This window comes from Parambassis ranga, chromosome 5, assembly GCF_900634625.1.
Source record: "Parambassis ranga chromosome 5, fParRan2.1, whole genome shotgun sequence".
Classification (NCBI taxonomy): Eukaryota; Metazoa; Chordata; class Actinopteri; family Ambassidae; genus Parambassis; species Parambassis ranga.
In genome coordinates, this window is record NC_041026.1 from 7295553 (window position 1) to 7308071 (window position 12519).

At 40.6% G+C, this 12519-nt stretch overlaps 1 protein-coding gene across 1 annotated transcript in view; it reads right to left on the reverse strand.

Moving 5' to 3' along the window:
* The window catches only part of necab3 (N-terminal EF-hand calcium binding protein 3), a 34248-nt gene extending 23426 nt beyond the window's left edge, over nucleotides 1–10822 (reverse strand). Inside the window, exons 1-2 of the mRNA XM_028407083.1 lie at nucleotides 10658–10822; nucleotides 6785–6809 (exon numbers count right to left, since the gene is read on the reverse strand). Of these exons, the coding sequence (XP_028262884.1) occupies nucleotides 6785–6809; nucleotides 10658–10783 (151 nt within the window). The 5' untranslated portion in view covers nucleotides 10784–10822. The remainder of the gene's footprint in view (nucleotides 1–6784; nucleotides 6810–10657) is intronic.
* Nucleotides 10823–12519: the final 1697 nt, after the last annotated feature.

A 12519-nucleotide genomic window follows, 5' to 3' on the forward strand; every position in this document is an offset into this window, starting at 1 on the left:
GACACTCCGATACTGGAGGGAGTCGACTGATCAACCACGACTGAATCACAGGCCAAAATGATGAGTGCTGAAACAGCACCACGATGGGTAAACACACAAACAAGTATGTCTATGAATTCAGGAAAACAGACTGGTTCTGTCATCATCTGGCCATGCTATTACTGGATCCATTTGGAACCCATCACTACTAATTTATAATTTGGCTCTGGCTGTAAACCTTCTGGGTGTACAATGACTGCTGGCTTCGTCACCTCTTTCAGTAATCTAACCCCTGTCAATATGAAGACACGGAAAAACGAGAGCAGTTTAATACGCCACAGAGTTTTAGTTGGCTGACTCAACAAAGCAGAAAACTCCAGGGCCGGCTTGAAGACCATCTGTTCAGCCGGAGCCTGGGTGACACTGATCGTCAATACCCCTGACCAGAATGTGTAATGTGCTGGTTTAGATAATGTGCTGGCCCACTTTGACTTCATATCTTCTTTACATGCCTTTTCCTTCTCCACATGAAGAGGGTAAACAAACTGTTTTCAGGACTTTAAACATTTGTGCTTTTAAGAAAAATATGTGTTTCCAATTTGGGTCACTGCATTTGTTCTGCACTGAAAACAGAGCAGTACGTATATTTTAATTAGTGTCATCATCTGTGACTTTCAACTGTTTTTACAGACTTAAATGTTTGCAATAAAGTAGCAGCCTATACATAATGTTTAATTGCTCTTATATTCAAAATGGGTGAGAAAAATTAAATCACAATCCTCGATGTTTATTTCTGCTTTAAAGGTGGCCATTTTGACATGTCTACAGGAATTAGCAGCAACCTCTGGGGCTCAGACTTGAAGCCCATGCGGAAATGTCAAAACTTGTAGTTCACGCCACAACTGCTGGGGGGCTGGCTCCAGAAGCGAGTCATTTCCCATAGACTCCCATGTTAAAATGGCCAACTTCACAGAATTTACAGCTCTTCAGAAACAAACGGGTGATGTCACAGAAGCTTTGTCCATAGTTTTTAATGTCAATGTTCGAAACGCAGCAGGAAAGGAGTGCCATGTGCAACCTCACCACTAGGTGCCACTACATATGGCACACTGTTTTTAAAACAATAAAAAAAGGAGCTCATACTGAACATTTTGTTAGCATGAAAGTAACCTTTTCCTTTTGAATTCTTTCTGAGCTTTTTAATGAGCTTGTGTTACTGTCTAAATCCAGTATTAAGTTGATGTTTTGTTTATTTAAATTATGATGCCATTTGTGATTTGTTCAAGAGACTAAAGAGCTGTCCACATGTCTCATTCTCCCCTCAATGCTGCTGTCTGTGGGAAGACTCCTATATTTGGAGTGCCAATGTAGACAGACAGCAGTAATACTCAGAAGTGACATTCAATCACTTGATGGACTAAAGATGACTACTGACAGTCTCCTCTATTCATTGTGACAGTTCTGGGTTAAATGTCTTCATTCCTAAAAGAGGATCACCAGGATACATACACAAAACCCTGTCATCTATATGATTTACATTTTTTTTCCCACCTAGATTAACCCCCATGCTGCCACAGTGCTGCTGTCCTTTTTTTGCTGTATTTTAGGGGCATGCAGCAGATGTAGAGCTACATGTCTGATCCATATTGGCAGCAAATATTAAAATATAAATCTCAAGTGTTGATGGTGACAGGTGGCATCAAAAGATGGCATTAGAAGCATCAGGAATAAGATTTGCTATCCGGTGGGGGGATTATGTGTTTGTCATACCTGCTGGTCTCCTCTGACTTCCAATTTATGCATCCTCACATCTGTCACATGCATCTCTTCTGATGACTTGGGGGATATGAGGATGAGCCAGGCGGACGGAGGAACTGATGCAACACTCATTTGCCAAATGGGACATTCTGATTCAGTCAAGCGTTATTCTGAAGTGATGTTTATCATTTATGATGTATAAATACAGCTTCATTATTCATCATCAGGCTGAGTATGCTGGTTGTACTTATTTGCGTCAGTTTCCTTTTTGCATATTTCTATTAGTTCACACCATTAGTGGTCATCGTCAGTGTCACTGAGCTGATTCAGCTCCACTCTTCCTTGGGAGTTAGGCAGATGGCAACAGCCAGAGATCCTTTAGCCATTAATCAATTCTGCGTTTTTAAAAAAAGAACTTTCATTTGTTCTTTACAACCTCTTTGGAGTCATTATTAACGCGGCTGCAGTATCCAGTTACTGAACAGATTCACATCCCAAATGCCAGCTGATGCCGTTCAATTAATAAATCATTCATGCGTGGCCCACTGGCATATGCCTTCTCTAAAGTAGATCACCCACTCCAAAAACACTCATATGGCCTTTTATTATGAACTTATGAGCCATTGTTGCTCTCATATTTCCAGATAATTTGAAGGTAATGTGATTTTACTGCAGCCAGCGAAGAACCAAATAACGAGTTTGACAGTTAATCACAGACAAATGGATCATCCTCGGAAATGCAGTGCTCTGAAACGAGCAAAATACATGGACATGGACATGGAAATAATAAGCATTTTTGCATGTCTAATTATTTCCAAGAATAAGAGGAAAAACTAAAACAAGAAACAAATTACAACAAACTACTTAACACTAAAGCTATTCTGTCAGTGCAGCTGTTTCATTTAAAAACAATAAACTGCCAGTATGCTGAACACATATGTGTTCCACAGTAACTGTGTAATATCCTTCTCTAAAATTAAACCAAATCTAAACACATTGCCATGCAGGAAATTGGATTCTGACAGAAAAAGAAAGTATAAATCTCTTTAATATTGAGATTCTTGGGATATTCCTGGGGAGAAAAATGATTCCAAAGACAATGTGGGGATGGTGAAAAGCTCTGTTTTCTTATTTACAATTTAAAAAAAGTCAGATTACTCAAAGCTAAGTGCTTACAAGACCAGAGTAAACAAGAACTAAAGTGAGAAAGTGAGGACGGCCTGTAAAGTAGGACACAAAGTAGGCCGCACTCATATCTCTCCAAAGGTTAGTCCCATTGCATACTCTCCTAAGTGGTTTATAAATTCCCCACGAATGCATCACAGCTTCAATAGCAGCTAGCATTTCCAAGAGAGATGGGTCTTGCTTCTTGTGGTAAACTCCAAAGTACTCTACACCCAACCGATTCTGGTATTCTTAGTATCAATGCTCTACTTAGGATATGTTCCACCAGGCCATCTGTGAGGAAGTCTGAAGCAGCTATTTTTTGTTTTCCATATATCCTAATTTAAGCCAGCAGTGCTGCTTCGAGATTTTCCATTTCACTAATGGTTGGACACTGACTGGTGATTTCCTGTAGTAGAGCAAAATGTAGGATAGAAGAAGTTTTGTTAAAGCTGAAGTGACCTCTTGCAACAAAAAGTACATTAAAATTGGCTAATGGACATCACCCATATATATATATAGCCTACATATATCTACATGGAATTGTCCCAGTTTACAATTATTCACACTCTAAATCTACACATTTCCTTTTTCAAGTCACGGCAGTATTATCAATTATACTCAAAGTCAAACTTTCCCCAGAGGGCTTTTACAATCTGTACATCGCACACTGTCTATAGCAAGTCAGCAGCTCTGAGACTATGGCTGCATTCCAATAGCCTTTTAAAACGCCAAGAAGATTATTAGTATGCCCAATATATACCGTACACAATATGTCAGATGCCCTTAGAAGATTTTTCTACAATAATATTTTACAGCATGCTGAGACATCAAGAGACCACAGAGGAGACGACCACCATGCTGGCAGGTCGCTGACAAGCTTAGCAAATAGTATTTAGTAATGTAACATTACACTCAGTCTGATATAACTATTCAAATTTTAAGGTGTATGGCTGAGGCATTCTGGGTACAATCAAAATACAATTCTAAAACTAGTAGTCAAGCATAGCCAATACTAGCCATCATCCCAGCTATGCTACTTCAGGTCTACATTGCTGCAGGACCCCGACATGATTTACTGAGCAGTGTTCTCCTCTCTTCTTCTCTTTCATCCCCTCTCTCCTTCTTCTGTTTTCCTTCGTTACCTAGCCAACCATCAGGAGGAGGTCCCCCTCTATGAGCTCAAAGTTAATGTTCCAATAAAGGGAGGTTTTCTCTGCCAATAAGAATAAAATTCTTAGAGGTTGTGGAGTAAAGTTCAACATGCAACAGAGCTTTCTATCTCATGACAAGGGAACAAATTAAATGTGCTGATAAAGACCATGCGATGCAGCTGAAAGTGCTTTGAAAACTGCTCTTATCTTTTTCCAGTGGGTCAATAAAAATATTTGTTTCTCATCATAAATTCAAATGAGCTCATTTAATATTTGAACTGTCAACTACACTGTATTGTAGAGATGCCATCTTTACTTTTTTAAATATACTCCAATCCCAACACTATTTACTACTGAAACATAATGAGCAGAGCAGTATACTCTCTATCTGCACAAAATCTGCACAAACTGCATCAGTGATGAGAGTCCTCTCAGCCGAGCTCATTATAATAAAAATCTAACAGGGAATATATCTGGCTAAGAAGGAACAGAACAATTTATCATGCACAAGACGCGTCATTGGGAGCTGTTGTGAAGTAATTGTTGTTTTGCGGCATGTTGATTACAGACCACATAAACGCCACAATGTTCTGTTGATGTACACTTCTCCTTGATTTGCTTTGGCACCTTATTTCATCTAGTATTAGGAAAAAGAAAGAAAAAAAGAAATAGATTCTTGGGCAGGGCATTTTTATCAGCCGAGGCACAGAAAAGGGCAAGAACAGCTATTATTACTGCAAAAGGTTCTTCACCTGGTGGTTTTGCGCTAAAGGTAGGACTTCAGTTTCTGTAATCTAAAAATCTCCAAATCTCTATCTAAAAGAATCCACTACCAGTTCAGTAGTATTCAGTGAGTCAGCTTTGCATCTCAAGGACACTAAGCACAAAATCTTTTGTGCCATTATGGACATAAACACAAACAGTGCAGTGAAGTCACACACTTCAGGTACGGTTTCAAATTTCTGAATTAACACTATCAATACTAATGATAAAATACCACAACACTCAGTTTTGCAGAAAACCATTTCAGAGATTTACTGTTAATCTTTAGCCGTCTCCATTTCTGCTTCTTGTTCAGTGTGGTGCCCAGCCAATGCCTCAGGTAAAATCTGGCTAAAACAAAACTCCCATTATGACTGCAACATCACTGAAGCACTGCACTATAATAATATTCAGGGTTTACTGAGAATATTTGCAGTTACTTCAGTACTGCTTTCATGCCTATACAGTAACTCAATGCCTCTTTCTTTTAGTTCTACACCTGTAACATGATGTTTTGTATCACTCGCCAACAAGGGAGCTAGTTCGCTGTATTCACAGCGCCTGGCTGTGGGTTCAGATCGGGAGGTGAAGCACAGTGAAGCACAATCAAATCACATTAAATAAACCTAATGACAAAACTTTTCATGTGTTCCTGATAAAGTGTAGATGTGTGTTGACTTCAAGAGTGTCTGTAGCAATTAGTTAATCATCAGTTTCATGGAGTGGCTAAATGAACGTCTGTTTAGACGACTTACAAGTATGTGAAATAAGTGTGAAATTTAATTTAAAAAAACAGTGGTTGATACAATCTGTACAGTATGGGAAGAATATTAAATCGGATCAAGTGGAGAAAAAGAGAAACTAACGAAGAACAGCAGGGAGGAGGGGCAGGAATTCAACAACGGTTGGCTCACAAGGAGTGAACGTTTTCTGTAATCTTTCATTATTAGATTATTTATGTCAAATACATGGTTTCAATCATTTTTAACAGATGATCTCCCTGTTCACAGCATGAAGATGCCACGATCTGCAGATAGTGAGCTATGATTATAGGAATCATGGTCATGTTGGAGAAGTCCAGCCAGTTAACACAGCCACTGAAAAGAAACAAGCAGCGTACTTTTTGAACCCACACTGAAGAGATAAAAGAAGCCAAGGGGAAAAAAGGAAGAAAGTGACTGAACAAGATTCAATCTCAGCCTGGCTTTTAGTCATTGGCGAAAGCTTCAAGAAATAAATAGCTGCAGGACAGATGCCGCGCTGGCCCTTTTGCCACTGCACAAGCAAAATCAGCCTCTTTGAACAGAGGTTGAATTGTAATGGCAAGAAATAGCACTTACTGCATAATATACACTGTGCAGACACAGTCAGGGTCATTAATCAGACACAATGAAAAGAGAAAATTATGGGTGCAAGCAGGATCAAACTGCAGTCTGTGTATCATGTATGTATACCACGTATAAAATGGTATATACATTGTAAGGTCTACGGTGTCGAGACCCTATTACTAACACTTATCTGCAGACACAGACCAATGTGTAGAATACATGACTGTGTGTGTGTGCACAAAAGTCTGACTATGAGAAGCAAACTGATCTTGTGTGCACTCACTAATAAAGTCATTGCTGGAAGAAAATAACTTGGCTCCGCCTGCGTTAACATGACTCACATTAATTTGTAAACAGCACCTAGTCATGTGTTGACAGTGACAGAGAGCTGCTTCATTTTATGTGACACATTCTTCCAGCCTTGGCTGTAATCCAGAATCTTAGCATCACTTTAATTGGGAGGAAAAAAGTTGCTCGAGCGTGAAGAAGGGAGGAAGCTCCGCTTGAAGAGCCATTCATGCAAATCCTTTTTTTTCTTTTTCCTCCGCTCACCGCTTAGATTGTCAGAAGCACAATAACAAGTGGAAAAATGTGGGGGAAACATGCGTGTATTCATTACAATGAACAGTGTTTACTCACCATTTTTGTCTGCTCTGCGGAAAATCTGAAAAAAAAGAGAGGGAGGAGATGGTTATTCTTTCTAGCCGAGCATTACTAAAGGGATTCTTGCAATAAGCAGGTGCAGATTGTGAAGAGTCATGGCGGTTGTGCTGTGCCAAACAGGAAGATAACAGGAATCAGGACACTTATAATCTGTATGTGAGTCATATATAAGGCTGAAAACCATCAGTCCTGAGGGAGGATTCACTATTATCACTTAGGTAAACAGTAATCTATGGAGCAGTCATCATCTTGTAGGTAACAGATGGATATGATGAATATGATAGAGGTAATAGATCTTCAATGCAGAAAAAAAAACATTTTTATTTTATATTTAATTAACATTTCTTTTAATAAAAGGAAGAGTACTTGTTGCCAGGGTAACATCTATCAGGGGAGTCCAAAAGATCAGTCGTTACTACTGTGTTATGTGCTCCTGCTGCAGCTCACTGCCTTCACTGTCAGGTGGCTTCACCGCACCCACCGCTCCACCCACAGCTTTCACCGATGTGCGAGTCAACGGACCGTTTTTATGGCATACATTTAAACATGGCGACCGACAGCCTGGTACCACACACACACACACACACTGGCTTTAGCCGTTAGCCTTTATCAGTCATTACACTTATTAATTACATCAGTATCTGCTGTGCAGTAAGTTGCTGCTGCTGCTGCCAGCTGCTGTTGTGTGTCTGCTAATTTTCCTCTTTCTGGACAGTGGCCACTGCTGCATTGACACTTCCAATTCCCAACTGGTATCTGATTTAAGCTGATTCATGAATTACCAGTTAAACTTGTTATCACAACAATGTTTGCACAGCATACAGACAACAATGTGCATCCTATTAGTTTGGCTCAAATTATATTCCCAGAGAAACTCTGGTGCATCATGAGACAGCTTGTAGTAAGCAAGAGTGGCTGCAGCATTTACATCAACTGTATTTGTTACAAAGGCAGCTGTGATGTAGATGTTTTCAAATGCATAAGGCAACGAAATCTGTTTTCTGAATTATGATTTGTGTAAAACAATACTTTACAAATGAGCATGACACATGAAATCAAGAGTTCTGAATACACACAGCGACCAATGGCAGCAGCTCTATACAGGCTCTCCTCAAGGTGGAAGATGATAAACTTGCTTGCCACACATCAGCTGTAATTGAAAGAACGGCCGCGGTATGGATGAATCACTAACACTAGGAAAGCCATTTATCGGCCAACACAAACAAGACACAAGGCCGTACAATATGGCTTACGGCTGACCATGTAAAGGGTGTTAGTCTGCTGCTGGCAGCAGCTTCGAGAAAAGTGGCTGCTGTCTGTTCTGCACGAGAAAATTCCAGTGGCTTATAGTTCCTGTTGACTAGATCTTAATGGAAACTGTATAGGTATAGGCAATTTTCTTTTTTGTGCAGCTAAATTACAATCAAAACAATGAAAAGACAGATACAGACCAGCAACAACAGATAAAAAATGCTATGAATGGCTAAGCTATGAAAACTATAATAAACTAAGCCTATAATTAAAAAAAAAAAATCAGCTCTATTCTTTTGATCATATTGGCACCCTCAGTCATTGTTTCCATTGTTAGGTAGCAGCCAGGACTGACATGCTTGTTAGATTCAACCTACAGGTTATTAATAACAGCAGCATCTGCCCCTCACTTTCACTCTCCATAGGTCAACAAGCACAAAGTCTGCACTTCTGCCCTTCGTCTGTCAATGTCTGTCTCCCGACAGCTTCAGCCCTGACTAATAACACGATCCAGGTCATTTCACACCACTTCATAACACACTCATTTCTCTATGTTTGGCTGAGCTGAAGGTGACTGTAAAACTGCAAATTGCCGTTTGATATTTGGTTAAAATGAAATTCTGCTTTGATTAGCATGATGGCAGGACATTCTGAACCCTCTTCCTTTCATACTCAAGATGTGAAATGAGTGTTCTCCCAGCTTTAACCTGTGGTACTGGATAGTATATGTCATTTTCCCTTCACACTCAGCAGTCTTTTCTCTCCCTCTTTGGCTGCAGCAGCCCATCCAGCCAACATTTTACCCCTGGTGTTGAGTCAAAGCAGAGCAGGTAGCGTTAAACTTAGTTTATCGTTTGGCTGTATCTTTGGGCTCTCCGGTGTCGAAGAGACGATAATGCATCATTTACAGCAAGCCGGGAAAAGGTCAGACCTACTTCCCAGTGCGCTGCTGTTGTGATGTCACGGTGGCAGGTATTAAGACAGTAGCTTGACTCAGGCTCTGCTGACACACTGTTTTGAGCAGGGCTTGAAAAAAAGGATGCCGGAGCTGATGATCATATTCTGTTGAACATACAGTATGTGCCACATTCTATTTTTCTTATACTTTTCCAACACTGCAGCAATGCAAGAGCTTAAGATGAAAAGATGAATATCAGCAGAGGGAAGAAGAGGAGGAGAGTGCGGAGGAAGAGATGGAAATGCATGGAATCAAGGAAGACTCAGAAATCCAGAACAACTGACATGACATTAAAACTGCAGCCAACAATGTGAATGATAAATCAGCTTCGCACAACCACTGCCAGCATCATTAATTGGCCTTTGAACAGAGGATTTTTTGAGGCATTGCGTGATCTCTGTGTACCATACAGGCTCTGCATCACTAACATCATTGACTGGCTCATTATCCAGAGCAAAGGTGGTTTCGTGGTTGTTTATTAGTGACAAACAACTGACTACTACATTAATAAAAAAGAAAAGAGCTTATTTGTTTTGAGCTGCTGACTTTATTCAGCTAAGCTCACACTGAGCAGACTGATGGAAATGTCACAGCAGCATAAAACAGCAGGACCTGCGTTAAATACAAAATTAAGAATTCTAAAGTCAAAATCTGTCAGCTGCCCAGCAGAATAATTAGCCAGCCTAAGGGCAGGGATGTTTCCAGCCTCTGCACACTGTTCCTCTTCTTCACAAGCAATAAAAAAGAACAAGTCTGTGAATAAAACACAGCACACAGCTTTTAAAACCAAGCCAGCATGTCTCCGTCTGACTGAGTGGGACACCATTATCTCTGACACAGACTGGTTTAGACAATTTAAACAGAATTATTAGAGTGTTTGTGCTCCATTATCAGACAAATTCAAGAACACAGACTGAATACTGAAGATGTCCCCGCATTTGGGGACATTTGAGCAAAAAAGTAAAATGTCCTCGTTTAGACAAGGCTGTCTGGGTACTGATTAGAGCTAGCGTGAGATGGAAAGCTATCAGATCTCAGGTTGGAAACATCACAGGTCTGCTAACCTCCAACAAGATGGATGGTTTCTATGGCAGCGTCACAGGGCTAATCAGCCAGTGGGTGTTAGTGGTTTAAGTGCCGTTTGGGGTAGGGGTGTCTGTGTGTGGATGTTAAGTGTGTCTGCATATGAGACAGAGAGAGAGAGAGAGAGAGAGACAGGACAGGTCACAAAAATCTGTGGCATTAAACAGCATATGACACCAGCCTTGTATTTGTGTATGTGTGTTGTTGCAGCTCTTGATGGTCCGGGAGTGTATCAGTGTGAAACAAAAAGAGGAGAACCCCCCAAGCAGCCCCTAAACCTGTCCGACTGAGAGCTTAATTTATCATGCAGAGGCAGCAGCTGCAGCTCTTCCTACTTTCCTCTGACACACACACAAACACACACAATCTGAAAAACACTGCTTCTTCTACTTTTTTTAAATAAATATTGAGTGTGATTTTGTCCATCATTATATCTGTAATATCCATTATAATAACACGAATAAAATGCACACATTCAGTGTTAAAATGCTGAAAACACTCCTGACTAAAAGCAAAAGCACTTTTAAGGTTAAGAGCACAAGAGTGGATCCACTCACATCATGAAAGATAGTCAGCCCCTGTCCGGCGCTGTGCAGCGGCTGCTGCTGCTGCTGCTGAGCCCGAAGATGCTTCTGTTTGGCCGACTGCAGGCACATGGTGATCATCTCCGTACAAGCCAGCATCTTTGAACGCGTCGAAACACACCTCGGTCGGCCGGGAAAACTGCTTAAGACAGACGAGTCTGGAGAGAAGTGGAGACTGGGAGGCAGGCTGCAGGTGTGAGAGATGTCAAGTGAATGCAGGCAGGCAGGCGAGCAGGCAGGCAGGCGGGGACTAAGGGACTCGGGGATGCTCCGCAACTTTGTGTGCTGCTGAAAGAAGCCGCCAGCCCCTCCTGCTGGAAGCCGCTGCGCCGTGCATCTGGACCAAAGAGGACAGGACCGAGTGTTTTCTGTCCTCTGTCAACAATAAACGACAGTTTAAGAATTAATTACTTTAATAACATTAATGTTTCTGGTTGGTGACACTGAAAAATAGCTGCATATTTTCGTTTGTGCTGCATGTGTGGATGCTCACTGAGTTACATATAAGGGTTTACTTTTTTTTAAGTCCGTATTATTCTCGAAGTCGAATGCTAACAAGCTAGATAAGCTTGTGGAGTGGAGTGAAGTCCTCAGATTGACTGCATCAGGTAAGCTGATCATCTTTAATCCATATAAAAGTGCTGAATTAGGTCAAATCAAACCAACAATTTAAGTGCTACTAAATACACACTAAGTATTGTGCTGCATGTCTTCCTGTTCTCACAACAGTGTCTGAGTGTCAGTGTTTTCTGCAGTAATTCATACTCTAACCATTTACTATTTACTGTTCTACTGTTTTTTATTGACTGTTTCATTTTTTTCTTCCTCACTGCAGATAGAACTCGGGCCTCACTGAGAGCAGACAAGACAGTCATACCAGCAGGGGGCAGCGTAACACTGACCTGCTCTGTGGACGTCTCATCAGGGTGGAAGTACTATTGGAACAGACGTACCTCAGAGTCTTCTCTAGGTCAACCAATAAATGATCAATCAGACACTGTCAGTGTTTCAGAAGGAGGAATCTATGAGTGTAGAGGAGGAAGAGGAGACTCAGAGTTCTTCACAGTACAGCAATGAAGTCACCATTAAGGAAACTGGTGAGTTTAATAATTAGTTCTGAAATGAAACATGAACTTTTCAAATGTTTCATGTGTTTGTCAGTAATGAAGAAAAGAGAAATTTTGTTACCAACAAAAACAAAAAATGATTACATGTCAGAAGCTCCTCCTGCTCTGATGATGCTGAAAAATCAGAACTTTACTTTCTAACTATTATCAATATAAACAAAGAAGTGGAGGTGCTTAGTTGATGCATTCCTAATTAAGCAAAACATTCAAAGCACAACACAATCATTTAAAATACAATAAAACTCATATAATAAGTTTGGTCAATTAAGATTAGTGTAATTGATATTAACAACAATTCACTTTAATGTTTTGTTCTAAACTGAACTGCAGCTAAACCAACAGCTGACCTGACTGCAGACGAGTCAGCTGTTCCAGCAGGGGGCAGTGTGACTCTGACCTGCTCTGTGAAACAGTCCTCTGGATGGAAATACTTCTGGTACAGAGATCAGAAATCCTCTGAACCTCTGACCACACAGGAGGCTGTTTCACTTTCAGACCAACAAATCAGAGTCTCAAAGGAAGGAGAGTACTGGTGCAGAGGAGGAAGAGGAGGAAGAGGAGGAGACCCACTTTACTACACAGAGTACAGCCAATCAGTGAAGATCAACAAACTTGGTGAGTTAGTTTAGTTTATTCACTCTGTTTAGAAGGTAAACATCAAGACTGCAGACGTTTCTGGATCTGTGCATATCATGGGAAATGACCTCT